This window comes from Cannabis sativa, chromosome X (genome assembly GCF_029168945.1).
Source record: "Cannabis sativa cultivar Pink pepper isolate KNU-18-1 chromosome X, ASM2916894v1, whole genome shotgun sequence".
In the NCBI taxonomy this organism is placed as follows: Eukaryota; Viridiplantae; Streptophyta; class Magnoliopsida; order Rosales; family Cannabaceae; genus Cannabis; species Cannabis sativa.
Genome location: NC_083610.1, coordinates 12,423,593 through 12,449,576, shown reverse-complemented (window position 1 = coordinate 12,449,576; position 25,984 = coordinate 12,423,593). Strand labels below are relative to the sequence as shown.

Genomic DNA, 25,984 nt, shown 5'->3' with positions numbered 1-25,984 from the left:
AGGTAAGGGCAAGGAAAAGTTAGAGCTGCCGTGAGGTGACTATCTTCTCCGTAATGTACATATTGACATCACCGGCCTGTGCACCGGATTGCCAGGAGTTATTTTGAGCTGTATCTACTGTGTATTTTGGTTTTATATTTTTGAGGCGTCGTCGTATATAGTTCTTCTATAAAACTCTTTATAACAGGGATTCCCAGAACACGCTTTTTATGCCGTTATAATGTCTATTTTTTGTATTTCATTTTAGTTAAGTTTTTAATATTATCACGGTTTTTAATAATTAATTAATCAATTAGTATTAAACTAGTTTATAAAATCATACATGCGGCGTCTCTATAGATTAGGGCGTTACAGATTCACTCGTTAAAGTTTCTCAGAGAAGATGATTCTTATAACTTCTATTTTGGGAGCTTAATACCATGAGTGGATGGGAACATGTTATACAATAGTAGAATCTAAGCTTTCCGAACGGATCAAATATTAGTTCCCTTATAGTGTTTATTCTGGGAGTGCTAACAATTGGATCCAAATCTATAATAAGTTATAGATTAATTGTTCACATTGAATTAATGGTACATAAGGAATCAAGAGATAATTAGAATAGTGAAACAATAATTTAACCAACTCTAATTATGAACTAATAATTAGAGGACGAACTCCTTATACTGATTATATCAATATACTACAAGTAAGAATTAAGTAAATATAATTTTATATTGAGATTTTTACACCTCATGTCAAAATTGACACCTTTTTTACATTTTTATCCATACACGGTTTTTTAAACTTTTTTAACTTTTACATTTTTCAATTTTACTTTTCAAAAAGTTTAATAATTACAATTTTACCTTTTCCATTCTTCCTTACACACGTACACGCACGCCACCTCATAACTCCTTTCTTTTTTTTTTTTTTTTTTGAATTTTTCATTTATCTGATTCTTCCACTCTTCAAACCGAGCTTCCCACGATCACCATTATCAAGCCCTAACCATTTTCTTCTTCCCACGATCTCCTTCTCCAAGCCCTCACCCACGTTTTCCTCAACCTACATTGTCATCCTCCACTATATTTTCTCTATATAAATGGCAACCACTAGAAGTGGTTCGAAATCACCATCTCCGGCGAAGAAAGTTTCTAAAAAATCGAAGAAGGCTCCAACTGTTACTTCCAAAGTCGAACCTAAGATGGGGTTAAAAAAAATTGCTAAAAATTTAGTGGCTGATGTTCCAGAGACATCGGGCACTAAGAAAAGAGCCCCTCCTGTTAAAGCCGATGCTCCTAAGACTAAGAGAGCAAAAATTTCCAAGTCTGCACGCGATGTAATTTTCTCTTTGTTGTTTTTAAATTTTTCTTTAGTTTTTTTCTGGTTGTTTTATTTCTGGTGTTACATTTGATGATTTAAAGTTTTCCCCATTTTTTGTTCTAGGTTTCCTCAGATTCTGATTTTGAGGATGAAGTGCATGGTGAGGACCAAAAGCCCAAAGTTGAATCAAAGGTAATTTAAATTTGCTTGGTTTCATTTTATTGTGTTAATTTTTACATGAGCTTTTTAGGTCACTGGTTTAGGTGTTTATTAGGATGTTTTTATGTTTTTTTGGTGTTCTTTATGTATTTCTGTCATGTATTGTGGTTGATGTTGTTTTGTTGTTTTTATTCAGTTGTTGTTTGGTTGTTGAAAAATTGCCCAGTTCAATTCGTATTTTGTTACAGTTTTGAATTGCTTTTCCCCATTGGTTGGTTATAAGTTTATTGTGAATTTGTTTTCGGTTGTTTTACACACTATTGGTATTGAGAAGCATTTTACTAATTTCAATTGCAACAAAATCTTTCAGTGTTGTTTATTCTTTAGTTTTGTATATGTTTATTGTCAGTTTTTTCTCGGTTGTTTGTCACACTACTATTATCGACTACCATTTTCGAAATTTCATAACAACGAGCTTGTACAGTGTTGTTAATATTTTAGTTGTTTTTTTTTAAGTTGTGACAGTGTTGTTACTGTATTTTTTTGAAAGTTGTTTATCTCTTACATTTATCATACTGTAAGGGTTTCATAAACGTTGTTTTTAGGTTTTTTATTGGCTGTAATTTGGTTACTACATTTTTATATATTCATTGTTATTGTATCTAAGATTTGTTGCTTTTGTATTTCTTTTTTTTGCAGGTCCATGCTAGGACCTCAGTGAAGGTTGAAGGATTTGACCTACCAAAGAAAAATCCCCCTAAGGTGTCCTTTTTTTTAAAAAAAAATTATTTTTATTATTTGTTTTCTGTTTTTTTTTTTTTAGTTTTTTTGTTTTTGTCCCGATTTATTTTGTTTATATTGATACAGAATGAGATTATATTTATGACCTTAAGAATCTATTCATTGCGAAAGCCTTTTCCATCGCTACTTTCCAGGTGATAGAGAACATTAAGTCTTGTCTTTCAGATGTACAGCTTGAAATGTTTTCAAAAACCTGTTTTGGTCATTTCCTTAACCTTCCCGATTTTAAAGTTCAACCCCAAGTGTTTCATGGGTTGTTGCTCCGGGAGGTTCAGCAACCTAATGATGCTGAGTTGTGGGTAATGATACGCGGTGTTAGGCTTAGGTTTAGCATTGAGGAATTTGCATTGATTACTGGGTTAGACTGTGAAGGTGACTGTAGTGTCTTAGATTTTAAGCAAGAGGTTAATAGTCTTTGTGAAAGATATTGGCCAACTTCGTCCTCTATCACTAAGGAATCTGTTAGGGAATGTTTTACCACCAAGAGGTGGGGTGATTCTGATGAGGATGCTGTGAAGTTGGCAGTTTTGTATTTCGTGGAGTGGTTCTTGCTTAGTGGCACTAAGCATAAAAATGTACCCAAGTCTATTTTAGATGTTGTAGATAGTGGGAGGTACAATGAATTTGCTTGGGGCCGGAGTTCTTTTGAATTGACTATTTCCTCATTGAAGGGTAAGCTTGATAGTTGGGTTGAGGGGGTTAGGAAGGCAAGGAGTTCGGGAAAGAGGCCGAGTGTTTTTTACACTTTGATTGGTTGTCCTCATGTTCTTCAAGTTTGGTTCTACGAGTGTTGTAAGTACATGAAAGGTAAGTACTGCCAAAAGGAAAGCTCTCGTATTCCAAGGATCACTCAGTGGACATGCAATAGTCAACCTACTTTCAAAGTTTTGAAGACTACTATCTTTGATGTTTCCAAAGATAAGGTATATCTGTTTGTTGTAATTTGGTTTTTCAGTAGTTGTTTTTGTGTTGTTTTTCATTATTATTAATCTTCATAATTGAAATTTTAATTTTGGTGTTTTTTGATCAGCTGCAACTTTCAAATATGAGGCCCACGGCTGGTGAGTTCAAAGCTTTGAAACTGAGCAGTTTCAAGTTCGACACCGACTACAACTCTTACAAGAGTCTTCCTCTTCCCGAAGAGCCAACTGTTGCTCAGAGTGACATTTCTGTCAAGCTTGATGCCTTTTCTGAGAAATTTCATGGGTTGGAGGTCAAGATCGATTCGTTGCATACTTCCCAACAGAAGATTTCATCTGATTTGGTTGAGTTGAAAGAGTTTGTGTCTGCACAGTTTGTTTCTTTTGGTGCTCAGATGGCTTCAATGCAGACACAGTTTTCTACTGTTTTTGCCGATTCCTATGCCAAGGTATTTTAGTTTTTCAATAGTTGTTTTTCGGTTTTTTTTAAGTTGTTTTATACTAATTTAATTTGTAATTTCAATATAGGAAAAAGGCAGTGACTCTTCCAATGATGATGATGGAGGTGGTGATGAAGCAGATTTTGATTTAAATGAATCTGAAGAAACTGATGAAAATGAAGAAGAGAATGTTATGGGTGATGAGGAAGGGGAGGGTAGTGAAGGTGAAGAGAAGGATGGTCAAGCCGATGAAGATTCTGACTCAAAAGAAAAAAATGATAATGGCAGTGATGATGAATCCACTGATAGTGAGGAGAAGGTAGATAAGTAGACAATGTAACTAGGTTTTAGTTACTTTGTGTGGTTTATTTTGTTGTAAGTCCGTTTTAGGTAGTGCTCTTGTAATTCTATGTTATTGTTATGTCTCTTGTTATGTTTTATTTTTCAGAAATTTGCAACTATTTTCAGACTATTTATTTGTATTTATTATGTTATTTATATGGCTGTGTTTGTAGATTATGTTGTTCGCAATTTATTGTTGGTCTTCTTATTTTACTTGTTGTTTTTATTTTGTTTTTAAGTTGTTATGTAGTTTTTTTTTAAGTTGTTAAAGTCTTTCACAAAAAATAACTTCACTTTTTTTCCATTTTCTTTTTCCTTTATTTTCTGTATCAAGAATTTCGTTGATTTCAATGACGGCCCTACTCAAATAGATGTTGAGGCTACTGTTCAGTCCGGTGTAAAAGCAGTTGAGATTATGGTAATTTTGCTTTTGTGTTGTTTTTTGGTTGTGTAAAGGTTGTTATTTTTTAACCATGCTCTAATTCCTTTTTAATACCATATATAAACAGATGTCTTCAGATGGAATTGGTGGTGATCCTTGTAAACAGATTTCAGTTTCTGAAAATGTTGAGGTTACGGATCGTCGTCTTGTTTGTTTTGAGGTATATATTTTTTTTTTTGGTTGTTTTTTAGTTTCTTCATACTTTTTGTGTTTAACACTGTCTATTTTCTTTCATTTTTGTGGAAAAAATATATTAGATGGGTGCAACAGGTCTCAATGTTGATTCTAACATTGAACTTGAAGATGACCCAATTCCCGTTGAAGAAACTCCTCTTGTTGACAAGAGGAAATCTAAGAAACCCATAGCGCTGACGTCTCCGTTTATGGAGTATGACTCTTCCATTTCTAGTTCTAAAGATGGTTCTGGTTATGGAGTTGTTAAGTATGTGGCTGGGTTGTGTCCTCTCGATGATAAGATTGGTGAAGATGTACAACATAAAGACGAGATTGATTTTGACTTGTGGCTTGGTGAAGGACGCCGATCGAAGAAAGATACGTAAGTGTTTATTTTCAGCATTTTTGTTGTGTTTTTGTATTTTTTGTTTTTTACTTTACTATTTATGTTTCCTTTTTTTTTAAATGTTAGGCATGATAAGGAGAAGGTTTACTTGAAGGGTAAGGATAAGATTGTTCCCCCTTTTCGTTTTGGCGTGGAAGATGTTGCAACCAAGATGTGGTTCCACAAGCTTGCATATCCTGGCCAATGTTTGACTAATTCTGTAAGTTAAATTATTTTTTCTTTTGATTTTTTTCAAAAATTTCAGTCTATAGTTTTATTCAGGTTGTTTGTTGGTTGTTTTTTAGTTGTTGAAATATAATTCATTTTCTGATTTTCGAACATTTCTCATTTTTTATTGTTTAGCATCTGGACATCATTTTTTACTATCTACATAAAAAAGGAAAGTATGCAAAGGAGCCAAAGGTTAAGTTCACAACCACCGATTGCTTATTCTTCAAAACCATTCATGCTTTGTATGAAAAATTTATTGCACAGAAAAAAAATCTTTCTTTGATAACTGCCCAGCATGCCATTGCTGATTATATAAGAGGTAGAAAAATGTTATGTGGTTCCCCTTGGCATTTGTGCGATCATGTTTTCTTTATCATCCATATGGAGACTGAATCACATTGGATTCTTGGTCGATTGAATATTGAGGAAAGGCGTGTGTACATGTACAACTCCTTGTCGACTGCTATGAAAGATAGTGCTGCTATCAAAGCTTGTCAGCCATTTGCGGTGTTGTTGCCCCACGTTTTTGCTTTGTTTGATGAGTTCAAAAAGGAAAACAAACCGGTTTGTTTAGACCCTTTCGAAGTTGTTAAGGTTGATGGTTTGCCTCAACAAACCTCGAAGTAAGTTGTTTTTATTTTTTATTTTCAAATGTTTTTAAAATTTGTAATGTTATTTTCCTTTTTTAAGTTTTTCTGCTGTTGTTTTTTGGTTGTTTTGCAGTGACTGTGGTTGTTTCGTTGCATCGTTCGCCGAATACTTTATTGATATGAATCCGATTCCTCCCATATTTGATGTTGAGAAACACCGTGATAGGCTTGCTGTGTTGTTCTATAAGTATGCTCGCATGAAAGAAGTGGAATTTATTGATAGTGAAGATGAGGCTCCTCCAAAGGGTCCAAAGAAGAATTTGTCTTAGTTATCTATTGGTTGTTGTTTGAAATACTACTTTTTTTTATGTAGCTTTTGTTTTTTCTATTACCAGATTATGTTCATAATCATAGACAAGTTGTTGTTTCTATCATGTTTTTTTCTTAATTGGAATTGGTTTTTAATTTGTTCATATTTTTGGATTTTTAATCTTTATATTTACTCTTAGTCATGACAGCATACTATTAACAACCTTATTACAACCATCTGACAAACAACTAAATTGCATTTGTAATCACTTTATGTAGTTTATTTTTCCTTCTTATTAATTTCAACCTTCTTCCACTCATTTAATTATTTAACTATAATATTTGATGTTCTTTTGTATATTAATGATAATAATACCAATTCCCTATTATCAATATCTCTCCACATAAAAAATCACAATAAAAAAATGTATGTAACAACCAATCGTAATATGCAGTATGTGTTTTCTAAATGTTTTAATATAGTTGTTTTTTGGTTGATGTGTAGTTGTTTCCACTTCTATGCTGTAATTCTTCTGCAGGTCTTTTTGTTATGTCCCTTTTGTCCACACTTGTTTTGTTTCTTTGTTTCCCAAGCTGCTGCCATTCTTCTTTTCCTCGGCCTTCCAGACTTGATTCTCTCCTTTGGAGACAACACTATGATTTCTTCAAAAAAATCTGGAAGTTCCCATTCTCTTACGTTTCCAACTGGGTATACTGTTTCTTCATATGTTTGCAGCCATGCTTTTGATGTGTAGTATTGTGCACAGTAGTTGTATGTGTTTATGTTCAAGTCCTTCATGACGGCGACTGCATGGTTACATGGCATTTCATCTTTTTGAAATCTATTGCATGTGCACGTCTTCTCCTTCAAGTTTACTATTCTTGTTCTGTCTTCATCTATCACCTCAAACAGGTTCTGGTTTGCTGGTTTCACCTGCATGTTTTAAACCAACTTTAAAACAACCAAAAAACTATGCAAAAACAACTGTTTTTATTTTACTTTATGCGAACGATAATCTGAACTTACTGTTAGTCGCAATGACTGTACATAGTTCCCTATGAGTTTTTTCTCAGATGATGGTGTCAGCCTTGTTGTGCATTTTTGTGCCTCCTTTCTATTATTGTATGTCCACTCTTGCATTTGTGCCCTCAAGCACTCCATTAATGTTATCCTTTGGTGTTTCCCTTCTTTGCTAAATTTGCGAGTTCGATTACCTCAGCTATGTTTGATGTCATGGTAGAGTACCTATATTTTGGACAGTTTCTGTCATAGTTCTACTTTTGAAAAAAAACTCAAACGCAACGCAAAAACAACGCAAATACAACGCTCTAAATAGGTGAACATATCATTAATTTTATCCTTCTTATTAGTTTTCACCTGTTGTTTTACGAATGATACCTTGACCATTTTTCATGGCCAATTTTCTCCGAGTACGGTCTTATGCGCTTATCCAAGTTGTCTAGCTCCCTCATATGGAATTCAAACTCCATTTCTGTGTAAGCTTTTGCAGCTGCAAAGAATGGCACTCTGAAATGCTTTGCATTTTTCTTGAATTTTGTTTTGAGGTTCGACAAGAGGTGGAAGATGCAGTAGCCATGTGTTATTTCAGGGAACACTTTCCTAGTTGCTTTGATGATGCTTTCATGTCTGTCTGATATTAGGCATTGACATTCTCGAACCCCGAATGCTTCTCTTATTTTTTTTAAGAACCACTCCCACGATTTATCGTTCTCAGAATCAACTATGCAGTATGCTAGTGGAAAAATTTTCGATTCTGCATCTTGTGTGTTGGCAGTGAGCAACGTGCCTCCATACGCGGCCTTTAGGAATGTACCGTCTACCACGATGATTGGTTTGCAGTTTGGCCAACCTTTTATAGCAGCATTCAATGCAACAAATGCATATTTGAAACTGTCATCATCATCTTTCTCTATGTCTATTAATGTTCCTGAATTTTAATCAAACAGGATTTTGTCAAACAACATGTACTCAACGAAATAACAACGCAAAAACAACTGTTTTTTCACAAATATTTTCAAAGTAAAATTTTTAAATTTTTTTTTACCTGGATTTGTTTTCTGTAGCATGTACAGGTATCTTGGCAAGAGATTGTACGACTCTTTAGCATTTCCATGTAGCTGGGTTTGTGCTCGCTCTTTACTACGCCATGCTTTCATGTAATTCATCTTTATTCCGTATTTGTCTTTCATTTCTGTCTTTATGTCTGCAGGGCTGCACTTTGTTTTCAGGTTCAAGAATTTTGGTTTTACAAAATCTGCTATCAACTTTGATGTAGCTTGTCGTTGATCTCCAAATCTTATTGTAACTGCACATGTGTGTTCTTCTTCGTAGCTCCTTATTATGAATGTTTCTGTGTTTTCATTTTTTGTAGCCTTTAAACTCCATTTGCAGTTTGTGTCCAAACACACTATGTTGTATTCTTTTGTGCAAGATTTCACTACTTTGTATTGAAATGTCTTCTTGATTGCAAAGTAGCATAGTGTACTTATCAATGTTTCTTTGTCCTTGTAAATTTGCCCCTTCTCTATTGTTTCATGTCGTTTGTCATTGATGATCATCATTTCTGTGTTGTCCACTTCCTCTTCTTCTTCCTGGTTGTTTTCTAGTTGCTGTACCATTTCTGCAGCCACAAGCTTTGCGTAGTCGGTGAAGTCGAAATCTTCATCTACTGCTGTAGTTTTTTCTCTGTTGTTTTCTGGTTGTTGTATGGTTGATTCTGATGACACTGTTACTGTTTCTAGGAAAAATGCATCAACTTCACCAGATCCCATCGTCTGCGCAGATAGTTGTTGCTTGGAAGTTGTTGCCGTGTTGTTTCCAGGTTGCTGCAAGTCTTCCTGTGCTGCGTTGTTCTCATACGATTCCATGATCATATTGTTCGACACCATTGTTTTGTTAGGTGGTGCCGTGTTACTGGTTTTGTTCACACACAATGGGTACCTTGTGAAATCAACCTCCTTCGTTAATAGCTTTATGTAGAACAACAGACTTTTGTCATCCTTGATTTGTAGTGGTTGGCCTCCTTCCTTCAGTTGATATTTCAGTTGTAGTTGTGTTGATTCATGGTTGCATTGGAGTTCTTCCATCATTATTCTCATTAGTTCCTCAAATGTGCACTTGGTCGAAATTAATTCTCCACTTGATTCATAATCAACATAGTTTCTGTTGTCATCCCAATGCCCATTGCTCTGCACCAATATTTGTAATGGTTCCGTTTCCTGAAATAATGTAAATTATTTACTTGGTTCAGTTTTTGTAGTTGCAAACAACTATTTTAATCTGCCAAAACAACCAATAAACAACTCTTTCCACCAATAACTTATGCATGTAACACTTTCAGCTGGCCGACTATTTATATAGGTTAAATCAACTATCAAACAACTATTTCAAAACTGATCACTAATTAATAACAATAGATTCATATTTTCCAGTTTGTAGATCCCAAACAACTATTATTCCACTGTAAAACAACTTGTAAACAACAGTTTCAGAATAAAACACTGTAGCAACTATTTATATGCCTTAATGTTTATTTTCATGCAAACCGTTGTTGTTTTTTTCTCAGATTCATCAATATTTCATTATTATATCAATTTAATCCGGTTTTCATCAATTAATATCAAATTTCTATTCATCTACACTAAAAAAAATTTTCACGTTCATTAAAAAATTTGTTTACCTTCAATTCTCCTTCTGATTCAATCATGGGTGAGTTTCTTTGATTTCCAGCTCTCCTTCTACTCGGTTCTTCTCCTCTGATCGCGATTTCTTTGTTCAATGATTGTTGTTTTTGAGTTTTTTTTGTACATCAATGGAGGTTTCCTGGTTTTTTTTTTCCTTTTCGTTTTTGATTTTGGATTTTCGGGATTCAGCTGGTTTCCTAGGAGTTCTACATTTTGAATTGAATTTGATTTTGCTGGTTTTTGGAAGAAAAATGGTTGAGATTGGGTTGTTGGGGTTGGACGGCTGGGTCACGAAGAATGGTGCGGCTGGTCACGAAGAAGATGGAGTTTCCCTTTCCGTTTTCTCAGCCGGCATTTTTGTAATTAACTTTTTAATTTCCATTTTTGTTTATTTCCTTTTTTGGGGTCATAAATGTAAATTTCATCTATTTTTAGTCTATAATAGAAAAAATCTCTTTTATATTATCAAATAGTGCAATTCCATATTTATAGTGGAGTAATAATAGAATTAATAGACTAGATTATTCTATTGATGAGATCCATAATAATCAAGTATGGTTATTGAAGCTTTGAAATATAGGTCCACGGTCCCCAAGTCATCTCAATACAACACTGTACAAGGGAAGGTTTTGTTAGATGAATAAATTTTGAGTGAGAATTAATTTTTATGTGAAATAAATTCTTAAAGGCAAAATAGTAATTTGTAAAATTATTGTTCTGATTAATTATGATTACTATGAATTGTATAATTAATAGTATTTAATTAATTAATTTTATTAGATAAAGTTATATTAATTAGTTAAATATAATATTATTTTTAAATATTATTAAAGAGAGAAATATATTATTTTAGAGAAAATAATATTTATTTTAATCCTTGTGAAATAAGAGATTAATTAGAATTAATCAATTATTATTTATTGGTAAAATAAATAATAAATCTTATTTATAAAAAAAAAAACAAAAAATTAATTTTGGACCTTAAAATATGACCCACACATGTACGCCCAATCCACACGTGTAAGATGAGGCTGAGGTATAATGACTCATGATTAATTTAATTATCTAATTATCTTTTAATTATTAATTAAATGAAATATTGGATGATTGTTTAATTAAAAAGATAATAATTAAAATAAAAGATCTAACTAATATTTGTTATTCAGTTATTAATTAAATATTTTCTTTTTATTTTAATAAAGGATTAAAAGAGTTTGTTTATATCACTATATATATGATATATAATCATAAATCTGTTGGAAAATTGTTGTGCTCCAATAGAAATATCAAACCAACAAAATTACAACTCAATGACAAATAATACAAAGGACAAAAATATAGAATAAATAATGTTACACATGAATCACAATATATATTATATTATATTATATATACAAAAGAGATGTGAGAGCAATCTCAATACCACACACCACAAGTGTATAATAGGGGAATCACAAAACTTGAACAAGGTCTTACACCTTTGTCTAAAAGCTTATTTTCCCCTACCACAAGCACTTAGGAAAGAGAAAAGAATGGAAATAGCTTTCTGGATTTATCAAGCCTATAGTGTTTCTAGCAATGTGCTCTCTTGATAGAAACTTCTTCTCCCAAAGTAAACTCAAGACCTCTATTTATAGTGTTTTGAGAATCACATTTGAAAATCAAACTCTTTCATCACATGGCTGTTACCAACACATTAATTTGTGTTTAATGGGATAAAAACGTTGGACAAGAGAGCTGGAAACATGCTCAATTAATTTATGTATGTTTATGAACGTTTTCAAAAATCTGGTTCCAGATGTTCGAAAAAAACCATAAAACAACATACAAACAACCATTAAACAACTGTTTCCTGAGAACTCAAAATGTAACTCCTCTCCGAGTTAAATCATTTCCCAACGTCCCAATACCCATTTAAATGATATAATTGAGTATTGTAACAGTTTCTAACAGCTAGAAACTTATCCCATTAATTCCATAACTACCATATGTAACAACTCACATAATTACATATTTATCAATTGTGATCCTTAAGTTACAATCTATTTTCAGATTTGTAACTCCTCATATGTTACAATTTTATGTGTATTATTATACTATATATGATATAATATAACCTCTAACACATAATATATATTAATCTCCTATTAATATATAATTTGTCACATTTAAATATTTTAATCTATATTATATTATATCAAATAATATAACAAAATCGACAACTTGAAAAAATAAGAGAACATCATGTGTCAGTTGAAAAGAAAATAGGAACTATTTTTCATCCCTATTCTCTCTCTCTCTCTCTCTCTCTCTCTCTCTCTCTCTCTCTCTCTCTCTCTCTCTCTCTCTCTATCTCACGCCTACTCTCTCTCTCTTTCTATAGGTCTCACATGCCTACACCATAAAAAGTGTGTGTGAGATTAAATAATCTTGTCTCAATTACAGTATCTCATGAGTTGAGTACACACTGTAATGCCTAAATTGATTTATCCTATAAGATCTATTAGCCCACTCTATTCCTGAGTGTTGAGGCTGGCTTAAAAGATTAAGGTATAGATTCTTCAACATAAGTTTTTTGATTAGATGATCGTTAATTGTACTAATAGAAATAAGGATACCCTAATAGGCTTCAAGATGTATTGTCTTTATTTCAATAGTCTAGATTTAATTTATATATGATAGGTTGAGATCTTTGGGCTTATGGTTCATATTAGATAAAAATTATTTTTATTAAATTCGCTTCCGCTTTTATAACTCTGATATGATCCATAAAGACTAAGATCTTTATCAACATGTCATTTACTATAAAGACCTAATTCATATCATAGTGATGATCAGTAATAGATCGGCCTAAATCATGAGCAATCATAAACTCATGTTCATGTTATTAGTTTCTTTGATTCACTCATTAAAGTTTTTCAGAGAAGATGATTCTTACAACTTTTATTTTGGAAAACTAATAATGTGGATGGCTGGAAACATGATCTACAATTATGGAATCATCACTTTCCTAACAGATCGAATGTTGGTTCTCTTTATGTGTTAATTTTAGTACTGAAAAGTTGCGCACAAATTTAGATGGGATCTAAATCATGCTTCCACTAGTGAATTAATGAAACTAAATGATAAAAAAGTAATTAAAATGGTAAAATGCTAATTTGACCAAAACTAATTATGAACCAACACAAGGATAACTAATCATTGAAATTGATTATATTAATAGATACTGCAGTAAAACTCAATAAATATAATTATATAATTACTAAGAGTTTAATTCTATATTTATAGTGGAGTAATCATGAAATTAATAAATAATTATTATTTGGTTGATGAGACTCAATAAATAATCTTATTTATTGGAGCTTAGAATTATAGGCCCATGGTCTCCGAATGGCCACCTTAAAATACTGTCAAGGGTAAGGATAAAGAGTAGTATAATATCGTTTAGAAAAATCTATTTTGAATTGGAAAAATAGTAATTACTTATCTTTGTAATAAATTAAAAAAAAAAAATTAAATTAAATAAATAAGGAAAAGACAAAAGTTATTAAGATAATATTTGTTGAGACAAAAGTTGTGAGGACAAAAGATACCATCCTTGTCTTAAACAAGACAAGGTAGGCACATATCATGTAGCATGTTCCTATAAAGTTTGTCTTTTTAGGTTAATTAATTATTTAATTAATTCAATTAGATAAATATCTAAATTTGAAAAGTGGTTATAGATATTTCAAAGTTTTTGAGATATTCTCTAAGTAGTTGAGAGATTCTTTCATAAATATCAGTAACCGAATTCGGTTATAGATATTTATTTATTTAAATAATTAAATATGATTTAATTAAAGGGTTATTAACTATTATAAATAGGAGCTTGATTTGAGAAATTAGACTGGCACTTTACACTATATATTTTTAAAATATAGAGAGCAGCAAGAAAATATACCCATTCTAAAATATTTATGATTACTAATTAATATTACAGTAGAACCTCTATTTAAGAATACTCTATTCAAGAATAACCTATAGTTTGTTATAAAAAAATCAAGTCCCAATTTGGGCCAGTTATAAATAAAAATAACCTCTAAATTGTAATTAGTTATACATTTTCTAAGTCCCGTACTAACAAAGTATACCTCTAATAAGAATAATTACATCTTAATAATATATATACATATATTTTGTAAATTTATTTATGTAAAATTAATAATTTTATTTAAATTATAATACATGTATGTGTTGGAAATATTTTACCAAGATCTAGATTTACTACCAAGTATGTTTGATTAACATCCTAATATGAATTCTAAAACAATGAAATAAACACATATAAAGTTTAGGAAACCTTACATTGGGTGCAGCGGAATATAATGACTCATTCCATTCAGATCTCTAGCCCTTGATTCCTTTCTGTAGCAGAGCATTATCAAGATCTGAATCTGGATCTCTTTCTCTCCTTCTTTGATGCTGATTTTCTACATTCTTACATACTATGATTGAGGTACCACTTGATGTGTGTGGGCACTACTCTATCACTCAAGGAATTTCGAAATTTAAAAGAGAAGAAAAGAGAGAGGAAAGTGGAGGCTCAGGAATTCTCTCAGAAAAGAATGAGATGCAATTGTGTGTTGTTTCCTGAAGCCATTACTTTCTATTTATAGAATGCCCTCTAGGTTTAGGTTAGAATTATGTGGCATTAAAATAATAGAAAAATAAAATGGTAAAAGCCTATGCATAGTGGGCGGCCCATATAAGGAAATTGGGCCTCACTTTGTAACTTTCTCATTTTGTTATTTCTCATTCCTATTTTCTCAAAAATGCCAATTTTCTAATTTAATCATTTAAATGCCAATTCTAATTATTTAATAACTTAAGAATAATTATTAAATAATATTGTCATTTAATATATTTATTAATTTAGACATATAAAATATCTTAATTAATAAATGAACCTAGAATCTCTTTTTTTTTTTTTACAATTTCGCCCTTGCTTAGTGAAAATTCATAAAGTAGACATAGTCTAACTTTAGAATTATAATTGATTAATTAAAATCAATTAACTGAGTCTTACAAGCAGTATGGTCTCAACTAGTATGGGGACCATGGGTCTATATAACCAGCTTCCAATAAGTCGAACCGAATTTACCAAGTAAATTCCCTAACTTATTAATTCCTTATTGAATCCACTCTTAGAACTTGGAATTGCACTCTTAGTCATATAGAACGCTCTATATGTTCCACGATACAGATACGTCATTAGTTATCCATTGTTATAATCCTATTTTGATCAATGATCCTCTATATAGATGATTTACACTGTAAAGGGATTAAATTACCGTAACATCCTACAATGTATTTTATCCTTAAAACACTTAACCTTGTATAAATAATATTTCAGCTAAGTGAAATGAGTACTCCACCATTTATTTTCGTTTGGTTAAGCTCGAAGGAAATCATCTTTTAATTTCTATTCGCCAGATAGAAGCTATAGATTCCATATTTATGTTGGCGCTCCCACTCAATTGCACTACCGTGTTCCCAAAATGTACGTATCACCCTGACCCAAAAGTAGGCTTAACTAACAAATCAAAGAACACGAATAACACTCTTGAGATTGAACCTGATCATATCAGGATTAAGATCATTTAATCTAGGATCAACATGTGATATTGAATTGAATAGATATTATGGTAAATTCTAATATATCTAATTAAAGTTCAATACCGGTCCCTTCCGATGTATACTCCATACATCCGATACTGGTAAACTTTGTCAATGTCCTGGAAAGAACATAACACTTTTCCAAGGTGTAAGAATACCTATCGCTGATTATACCATGTCAGTCTAAATCCAGTGTTCTGACAAATCATGGAATAAACTTTCAAACATATAATTAAGATTATATTCCACTGTGCTGACAACACTATAATCATTAACAAATTCATATGTTCTGGACTTAAATAGAATTCATACATTATATATATAGGGAAATTTGAATTTGTATGCTTGCATTTAATTAAAATTTATCCTCAAAACTCATAATACCCCATATTTAAAATATATGACAATTTTTCTATTATGCCCAAAATACCCTCTGTTTTTTCCTTCACCCCCCTATCACTTCTTCTCTCTTTCCCTCTCTCTTCTTTTCTCTAACCTGCCCGAAGCTACACAAAGGGAAGGTCAAATTTTGCTCCTCTATTCTCATCCTCACTACACTAGCACCACACTGCACAAGGCTCACCACAAGGCTCACCACATAATTTCTCTCATTTTTGGACGAGCATCATACACTAACTCATGGGTAATTTTTTTTTTGTTTGAACAATCTTGTTTGTTGTTGTTATATTTAGTTTAGAATGTTATTTTGATGCTTGATCTATAGATTGTTGCTGTTATTTGGCTGTTTTTTCTGATAAAAAGTTTGCTGCCTGTGAAATCTGGATTTGTTCTGGTTTTCTGCATTTTTTTCGTCGGGCCCGATGCTGGCCCGATGGGGGTCCTATGAGCTGAAAAATTTGATGGCAGGGAAGACGGCCCGATGGGTCCGATGGTCGGACCATGTGGGTCCGATGGTCTGACCCGTTGTGTATTTTTTTTTATTTTGTTTTTTTTGGACCTGGGTCCGATGCTCTCTATGTGGGTCTGATGGGTCCGACCCGTTGTGTTTTTTTTTTATTTTTTGGACCTGAGTCCGATGCTCTCTATGTGGGTCCGATGGGTCCGATGGTCGGACCATGTGGGTCCGATGGTCGGACCCTGTGTATTTTTTTAATTTTTAATTTTTTATGGGAAATTTGATTTTTTAATTTTTTTTGGACCCTGGGGCCGATGCTCTCCATATGGGTCCGATGGTCGGACCAATCGGACCCCATCGGACCCGATTGGTTTTTGGATTTTTTTTAATTTTTTTAAAGGATGGTCCGATGCACCTCCATGGGGTCCGATGGTCGGACCAATCGGACCCTACTGCAAGTTTTTTTTTTTATTTTTTATTTAATTAATTATGATTATTTATTGTTTATTATTGTATGCTTAATTTATTTTGTAGTGATTTATTAATATTTGTGTTATTAATTTTTCTTTTATTAATAATTATTATTTTATTATCAATTAATAATTATTTTTTATTATTAATTATTATTTTTTTATTAATTATTGTTTTGTTATGAATTATTAATTATTGTTTTATGTTTTTTAAATAATAATTGTTTTATATTATGAATTATTATTAATTATTGTTTTATTAATTATTGTTATATTTTTTATGGTTTTAGTAATAATTATTAATTATATTTTATTATTAATTTTTTGTATTTTTTTTATTATTAATTATTGTTTTATTATGAATTATTAATTATAGTTTTATTTTTCATTTTTTTATTAATAATTATTTTATTATTATTTATTAATTATTAATTGTTATTTTATTATCAATTAATTATTATTGTTTTGTTATTAATGATTAATTAAGATTTTTTTCGGTGAGATTTTTGTTGTAAATTATAACTGTGTTTTTTTAAATGTTTGTGACAGATTCAACTGTTAATGCGTGTGTTATGTATAATGGTGTTTGGGAGCTTGATGGTAGAGATTGGATTTATAAAGGGAGTGCCGCTTTGACAATTGACATTGATCCGAACCTAAGCTACTCAGGTTTGGTTGATGTTTTGTACGAAGAACTGGATGTTGACAAAGCGGAGTATGACTTGAAATTGAAAGTAAATTACAAGTACAGGAAAGGCTATGAGTATCCTCCTGAAGTTATTCGAAATGATAAGCGTGCAAGGTACTTTTTATCTACACTTGCGAAGAAGCCAGATGAATTTATTCCTTTGTTTGTGACTTTGTTAAAGAAGAATGTTTGGGTTGATCCTAGTCCCACACCAAGTTCTGTTAAGGATAATCGTAGCGAGGTTGGGAGTTTTGTTCCAGAAACAAATCCAGAGGTGTTGGTTGCGGATGTATTACCTGAATTAAATACTATGATGCCGAGTGCTGATATTGTAGCACAAATGCCCTTCATTGATGGTTTTTGTGATGGTCCAGACCCTGAATATTATGTTGAGGGCAATGATGGCGTAAGAGACGACGAAGGTACAGAGGCCCCTGCTGCTGTACCTTTGAACTTGACTCCACTATCGTACCAAATACCACCGAGGCCACCGACACATAAAAGAATGCCCCGTAGAGAAAATTGCCAAACACCTGGTACTAGTAGTAGTCGTCCAGGCGAAACCAGTCATGCTAGAGGAACTACTGACAGTACAGGTCCTAATAATGGTAGAGAGACCAATGATGTTAGTGGTCCTACTGATGCTCGAGGTACCAATGTGACTGGATGGAGCGATCCATTTTCTTCTTCGACAAGTTACGGTAAATTCAAGGAGAAAATGTATACAAGAGAAGACATCGAGGATCATAGTCATTATATATCTACGGGTGGCACACCAGGCGGGGAGTTACATGTGGGAAAGTTTTTTAGAGACAGAGCATTTAAAGATGGTTGTTGGCCTGTATGCAATGAAGAAAGGGTTTGACTACTACGTTAGGAAGTCCGGTACTGATATTTGGTACGTCACATGTAAGGATACAGATTGTGGGTGGAGATTAAGAGCGAAGAAGAACGTACTTTCTAACATGTTTGAGGTGAGTACATTTCATAATGTACATACATGTTCCCTTGATCTTCGAGGAAAAGATAACCGTCAAGCATCACCTGTAATAGTTGCCCATCTAATTAAGGATAAGTTCACAACTGACGGCTCGGATCAGTTGCCCTCTGATATAAGAAAAAGTATGCACAAGGATTACGGGATCCAAATGAGTTACGAAAAGGCATGGAGGTGCAGAGAGAAGGCAATACACCTGACTCGGGGTACACCTGAAGATTCGTACTCTTTATTACCTAGTTACTTGCACATGCTACAGTTGCGGAATCCAGGTACCATCACGGATTTTGTGGTAGAAGATGGTCGCTTCAAGTATTGTTTCTTCTCTCTGGGTCCTTCTATTCGGGGGTTTAAGTTTTGTCGACCTGTTATATGCGTTGATGGGTCTTTCTTGAAGACTAGGTATGGTGGGCAAATGTTGTGTGCAGTGGCTTTGGATGCAGGGAGTCATATCTTTCCGATAGCTTTTGCTATAGTTGACAGTGAAAACCACAATTCCTGGACCTATTTTATGAGAAAATTGAAAGAAACAATTGGTGAGGTTGAGAACTTAGCTTTTGTTTCGGATAGGCATCAAAGTATTGTTCGTGCTTTGGATATCGTGTTCCCTGATGCACACCACGGTGCATGCTACCACCACATTATTATGAATGTCAACCACAAGTTCAAGACTGACGTCTTCACGAATCACATTTACACGTGTGCGTACACGTATTCAAGATCAGAGTTTCACAGAGAATTTGAGAACATTCGGGCCATGAATCCAGCGGTTGCAAAATATCTTGAGGAAATCAGATTTGAAAAATGGGTCCGGTCGTACTTTCCAGGGGTACGTTACATTGTAATGACGAGCAACTGGGCTGAGAGCTTCAACAACACAACTAAGGATGCAAGAGGCTTCCTGATCACTGCTGCTGTAGCATTCCTGAGGTCCAAAGTCCAGAAGTGGTTTGCTTCACGAAAAGAAAAAGCTGACAAGTGGACGAAACCCCTAGCACCAGAAATGGAGGAGGACTTGGCATTGCATTTTGAAAAAGGTCAGTTTTTGAACGTTGACTCATGCGGGCCTTACACGTTGCAGGTTCACCCTGGAAGAACAGTTCTCACCGGTGGCGTAGTGGACTTGCAGGAAAAGAGTTGCACTTGCGGCTTGTTCCAGTGCATGAAGTTTCCTTGTCCTCATGCATGTGCTGCATCTCAGGAGCGAAGTATTAGCGTGTACACACTATGCTCGCCATATTACACAACAGAATATTGGAGGAGAACATACGAAGGAATAATTATGCCAGTTGGTGACGAGGATGATTGGGAATTACCTGATGACATAAAGAACATGACAGTTGGAGTGCCTGTTGAGAAGCAACCAGTAGGGCGACCCAAGAAGCAAAATGTTGGAAGAATTAAGAACAACCGAACTGCTTGTAATGGTGAAAGGATTATCAAATCACGAAAATGTAGCAAGTGCGGTGCCAAGGGACACAACAGAAGCACTTGCACCTACCGAGGTTTAACATAAATTTTTAGTTTATTAGTATTGTGATGCGCTGGACTATTATGTTATTTATATTTATGGTGTAAAATATTTTTAATTTGTGTCATGAACATGCGTTGTACTGTTACGTATTTCGTAGAAAATTATTTCTAAACTTTGTTAAACATCTGAGCCAAAAACATGTTCTACTGATAAAATAAAATAATTTTAGTGAAAGTAGTTTATTCAAATTGAAAAGTGTAAAAGTAAACATTGTTCAACAAATATAAAAAATTAAACATCTAAAGTTCATGCCAAGTTCTGGTAGAATAAATCTACTGCCCATCTCTGGCGAAAGAGCGACATATGCTGATCATGTACTCCATCGAATGGTAGATCCAATAACTTATGCTCAATATGCTCTATGACGTACATTCCACAATCGCCGCTGCAATAGTAGGTAAACGCAAAATTTAATAAACCATAGAGAATATTATAAATTTTTTTGTTAATTAATAAACATACTATAAAAAAAATGCATTTAAATTACCTCGATTTTGTCTGAGGTACAACTTTATTGTCCATTATTTCCCAGTCGAAGGGTCTGACCTGACTTTCGGAGGCTGTCATTTGAGGGACCATCACCATGTAATGAGTGTCACATACACCACATTGGTCCACCAATTTGGCTAGTAAAGGGCACCACACATCCATAAGCGAATTCAGTTCGTCTTTCGTTAGAGATCCAAGACTCGAATCGAAGAGGAATATCTTCCACAACTCAAGATTGACCTCCATAGCGATCCAATGTTTCGGTCCGTTCAAGAACATGGCCATGTATATGCACTCCATACCCTTCCAAGAAGGCAAAAATTGGTTTGGATCCCCACGAAGGAGTTCCAAGATGGACTCATCCCAAACAAAACCATCATGGTCAGTATTGCTCTTCCAAGCATCCCACCGACCCCTCAACGATGAGCTAAACCAAGATGGCATGACAGTACACTTACGTGGGTACAACTCCGGGAAGAAGTGTTGCCTCCTCCTCATCATATGGAAAGCAGCATCCAAATGCTGCACAGCACATATAAATAAGTCAGCACAACCACATTACAACATTAAAAAAAAAACAAATAACAACGGTAAAAAGCAGTAAATAACAACATATAATACTTAGTTAATAAACTTACGTCATCATAAAGCCATAGTTTGTCTGTATTTAGGGTCGAGAACCAAGCCACGCCACACAGACCGGTGAAGACGTCCCTTGGATACTTGTTTCCGATGGTTCCCACTAACCAATTTCGAAAACTATGTAGTAGCTTCTCATCAACGGGCCGAAGTGGGTCAACATTCACATTGGTTGTTGATGGCTTCATCTTCTTCTTCATTTCGGTGTACTCGTCAAACCACCTTGGCCTTTTCTTCGTTCTCTTCTCCACCGGTGTTGGAACGGTCTCTAAAACCTGAACCTCTGAATCTTGGGTATCTCCAATGGACGTGACCGACATGTTCTGAGGTGTCTGGAGTACATCTTCCACATCATTAGGTCTGTAATCATTCGGAAGAATGAACTCATCTCCTAGAGACACGGCGTCTGGCTGTGGCTCTGCCTCTGCGCTGGGCCTTCTCTGATCTCCCATAAGAGCCAATAGGGTCTTCAAGTAACCCATTATCTCATTCTGCCCTTTCAAAATATCGATCGCCTTGCTTCAAAGCAAGCTGTTCCTTTTCAACACGCTCCAATCTTGCCAATATGGCAGAAGATATTGGCACCTGAGGCTGTGAGGTGCTGGGAATAGATGCTGACTGCGGCATAGATGCAGAATCGGGCATTGAGGCAGACGGTGGAACCAAACGGGCCCCTGATGGTGGAGAATGTGGTGGTGTATCATCTCTGAAGATTCCAGCTTCCTTCGCTCGCTGTTCTAGCGTGAGTGCAAGCTTTGAAGCTTGACTGCGCAAACTATCCTGAGTAGGCTGGCCATCATTTCCAATAACCAATTCTTCCATATCCACAAATAGAGGCGCCTCACCTCCAGTGACGTGGCTCAAAAACTCGGTCTCATTACTCCGCGGACATAAAACGGAGTACACTGTCAACTGCAAATGATAACAAATTGATTATTAGACTTAAATTAAAATAAAATAAATAAATAAACGTAAGCAAATGCAATGAATTAACAAACTCACTTTTTTTGCAAATAATTTGATGACTTCCTCTTTCCCGAGTGGGGCATCCTTACTCTCCCAGTTCACCATTCGGGGAAAGCGATGCGATCTTCTGATTGCAAATTTCTCAGCAAGCTCGAGGATGGACTCATAAGCCCAATACTGCAATGCTACAGCATATCCATAGGCCGAATACTTTGACTCCTTCTTAGTCGTTCCCTTCCCAATCTTCTCATCCATATGCTTTTTCTTTTGTACGAAGTCCTTACTCCAAGTATCTTTCAACAAGTTGAAAGAAATTTTCCCCCACGGGTAATTGTAGAAAAAAGGGAGGTCCTCAACCATTCTAATGATAAATGGGGGAACCAGGGTCTTCTCTTCTTTCCCAGTCAGAACACCCATCACGAACAGCACCAAACCCAACTTGTAACAATCATCCTTCTCAGTGCAACTCTCAAAGACGCTGCGCAGACGACCAATGCTGATAGATGGATCCCCATTAAAATATTCTACTATCAAACGGTCTGACGTCGCCCTCTCCGAAACCTCAGCCTCAGTCGGTCCACGTAACAAATTAAGCCCAGTCACCAAGGCAAACTCAGTTCGGCCGAATCAGCATCTCTTCTTTGCAATATAAAAATGCACCTCATCATCTTTATCTGATTTTATCTTATGCATGAAGAGCTGATGGATAAGAGCACCTGAAAACGCTAATGGCTCTCTCTCAAAAAAATTGTTGAAAGGGGATTCCTCCTTCACCCTTTCCAACAACTGCATTTGTACAAACTTGGCTTTTACTTTGGGGTAATAGTAACTACCGCCCCGCCAAGTAACACGACCAGTGTAATGTTCAGACACTGGCAGTAAAAGTCGTGGAACTTTAGAAGACTGAAAAAAAAAAATTATATTACACCCTAAACCTATAAATAAACAACAATTAATCATTAATAATAAAACAATAATCAATAAATAATAAAAAATTAATAAGACAATAAAAATTAATACAAAAAATAATAATTAATAATCAAACAATAATTAATAAATAATACAAATTAATAATTAATAATTAGTAAAAAAATAATAATTAATAATAAACATTAATTAATAATTAACAAAAATTAATAATTAATAACTAATAATTAGTAAAAAATTAATAAATAATAAAACAATAAAAAATAATACAATAATTAATCATTAATAATAAAACAATAATTAATATAAAACCACACCTAGTAAAAAATATTAAATAATTATTAATAGAAAAAAAACACTAATTCATAATTAATAACAAAACAATAATTAATGATTAATAATAAAAAAAATTATTAATAAAATAATTATCAATCATTAATATAAAACAATTATTAATAAACAAATTATTAATATAACAATTATTAATGATTAATGTAAAACAATTATTAATAATTAATAATAAAAAATAATTATTAATAATATAAAACAATTATTAATATAAAACCATACCTAGTAAATAATATAAAATAATTATTAATAGAAAAAAAACACTAATTCATAATTAATAACAAAACAATAATTAATCATTAATAATAAAAAAAATTATTAATAAAATAATTATCAATCATTAATATAAAACAATTATTAATAAATAAATTATTAATATAACAATTATTCATAATTAATGTAAAACAATTATTAATAATTAATAATAAGAAATAATTAATAATTAATATAAAACAACTATTAATATAAAACAATACCTAGTAAATAATATAAAATTATTATTAATAGAAAAACAATAATCAATAATTAATAATAAAACAATTATTAATACTAAAACAATAATTAATACTAAAACAATAATTAATAAAAAAAACAATATTCAATAAATAATAATTACTAATTAATAAAACCAAAAAAAAAAAAAAATCAACCCACGGGTCCGATGGCTATGAATCGGACCCACTGTGAGGTCCGATTGGTAGCCATCGGACCCATACAAAACAATTACTAAGCATCGGCCCATTAATATTTAAAAAAACGAAAAAAAAATTGGTCCAATTGGACCGATGGGTCCGATTCGTACCCTATCGGGCCAATCGGACCCATCGGTCTGCCCATACAGAACACAGCCGAAAATCGGACCCATTTAATCGGACCATCGGACCCATATAAAATGGACCATCGGACCCATACTCGGGCCGTAATGGGACCATCGGACCACCTCCACTATCGGGCCGCCTTCTTCCCCCCCAAATCCGAACGCCATATTCACCATTTTTTACAGTCAAAATCCTATTTTTACGGACCCGAATCCCATTTTCACAATAAATTTCTTAAATCTTACCAATAATATTTCACAACTCAAACTAAATAAATCTATAAACCATTTCTAAGAAAAAAAACAAAAAAAAAAAGGGAAACCACTTACCTTTGACATTTTCGGAGTGGGGGTCGGGGTTGCGAGTTGCTCGGACTAGGTTGCGAGTTGCTCGGGGTACAGCGTTCGTTGGGGTTCAGGTTCCACGCCGGAGTGATGGGGGTTGTGGTTCGACGGCTGTGGCTGAGTTGGGGTTTTGGGTTTTTTAGTGCGGCTGAGAGAAGAGTGAGGAAGAGAGAGAGGTTGATGGTTTCAAATGAGAGGGTTAGATTTGGAAATTTGGTAAATTGGTCATATATTACCAATTTTAATAAGTTTGCATTTAGGGGAAAAATAATATGGTATTTTAAGCATACAAATTCAAATTTCCCTATATATATATATAATCATGAAATAAATCATGTGAACCATACAACATAAAATGTTATTTCTGATCTTTATTAATAAGTAAATCTGATTATATTGAAATGAGTTTTATTTAGGGCACAAAACCCAACAGTATGAACATTATATTTACTCTAAAATAATTTTATTATGATATAGTATTAATGATTATTTATTGTTATTATTATTACATTGATATTTTTTAGTTTTTTCATTTTTTTAATTATTTTTAGTGTAACTCTATTTAGTTATAACCTCTCAATTAGAATATAATTTACTTGGTCCCAAGTGTATTATTGGATAGAGGTTCTACTGTAAATGAAAATATATGGTACACCTTTCAAAAGATTGTTCTAATATACTTCCATTTCTTTTGACATATACCATACTCTTTAATTTAATTTATTTTTCTAAGTAGTTATTTAATATTACTTAATAAATTTTATTACACATAAGAAAAACAGTTACACAATAAAACATTTGATGTTATTTTTAATAATATAATATAAAATATTCAACAAAAAAGTTTAAAAATTTACACCATCTTAAATAATTACAATATACTAAGAAAAAAAAATAAGTTAAAAAATATGTAAATGTTGAAATAGATAAAGATGTACTAAAACAATCTTTTTAAATAATAGAAATTACATTATATATAGGAAAATAATAAGAATTTATTTTTTTATGCCATAAATAAATAAAGTTAAAGGGTTATGGATTTTTTTATTTTTTTTTTAACATTTGTATGAGTTTTTTTTATGCGATATTTTTGTAAAAAAGATAGAAATGCCATATTTATAAACAATAATAAATTTTGTTGGAAAAATCGCGGGGATAGTCACCGGTACCGGAAAAGTCGTCGGGATAGTCAATGGCCCCGGAAAAGTCACCGGAAAGTCATCGGCACAAAAGTCGCCGGAAAAATTACAAGCGTCGTAAAGTCACCGGTAAAGTCATCGTCGTCGGAAAAGTTACCGTCACCGAAAAAAATTACTAAAAAAGTTACCAGAAGTATATATAAGGGAAATTTGAATTTCTATACATGCATTAGGGAATAATTTTTTCCCTAAACTTAAAATATGGAGTATTGGTAAAATGGAATAACATTTACTTAATTCCCACATAA

At 33.1% G+C, this 25,984-nt stretch overlaps 5 protein-coding genes across 5 annotated transcripts; 2 read left to right on the top strand and 3 right to left on the bottom strand.

Annotated features, from left to right (window-relative positions):
• The first annotated feature begins 715 nt into the window (after positions 1-715).
• LOC115696496 (uncharacterized) lies at positions 716-4,139 on the top strand. Its single transcript, XM_061105843.1, has 6 exons — positions 716-1,321; positions 1,429-1,497; positions 2,164-2,226; positions 2,358-3,188; positions 3,296-3,634; positions 3,714-4,139. Exons 1-6 carry the CDS (start codon positions 1,085-1,087, stop codon positions 3,954-3,956), a joined length of 1,782 nt encoding a protein of 593 aa, XP_060961826.1. The 5' UTR covers positions 716-1,084; the 3' UTR covers positions 3,957-4,139.
• A 1,387-nt stretch (positions 4,140-5,526) lies between these two features.
• Positions 5,527-6,264, top strand: LOC133032701 (uncharacterized). The gene is made up of 2 exons (XM_061106858.1): positions 5,527-5,822; positions 5,923-6,264. The coding sequence occupies exons 1-2, from the start codon at positions 5,527-5,529 to the stop codon at positions 6,116-6,118; spliced, it is 492 nt and encodes a 163-aa protein (XP_060962841.1). The 3' UTR covers positions 6,119-6,264.
• LOC133032700 (uncharacterized) lies at positions 6,238-7,259 on the bottom strand. Its single transcript, XM_061106857.1, has 2 exons — positions 7,126-7,259; positions 6,238-7,032 (listed from the first exon to the last, which is right to left on the bottom strand). The coding sequence occupies exons 1-2, from the start codon at positions 7,237-7,239 to the stop codon at positions 6,616-6,618; spliced, it is 531 nt and encodes a 176-aa protein (XP_060962840.1). The 5' UTR covers positions 7,240-7,259; the 3' UTR covers positions 6,238-6,615.
• A 6-nt stretch (positions 7,260-7,265) lies between these two features.
• On the bottom strand, positions 7,266-10,173 carry LOC133032030 (uncharacterized). Its single transcript, XM_061105842.1, has 4 exons — positions 9,800-10,173; positions 8,165-9,338; positions 7,498-8,047; positions 7,266-7,344 (listed from the first exon to the last, which is right to left on the bottom strand). The coding sequence occupies exons 1-4, from the start codon at positions 9,824-9,826 to the stop codon at positions 7,266-7,268; spliced, it is 1,830 nt and encodes a 609-aa protein (XP_060961825.1). The 5' UTR covers positions 9,827-10,173.
• Positions 10,174-20,194: 10,021 nt separating this feature from the next.
• LOC115713534 (uncharacterized) lies at positions 20,195-21,616 on the bottom strand. Its single transcript, XM_030642016.2, has 3 exons — positions 21,134-21,616; positions 20,494-21,017; positions 20,195-20,391 (listed from the first exon to the last, which is right to left on the bottom strand). Exons 1-3 carry the CDS (start codon positions 21,614-21,616, stop codon positions 20,253-20,255), a joined length of 1,146 nt encoding a protein of 381 aa, XP_030497876.2. The 3' UTR covers positions 20,195-20,252.
• Between the last annotated feature and the right edge of the window lie 4,368 nt (positions 21,617-25,984).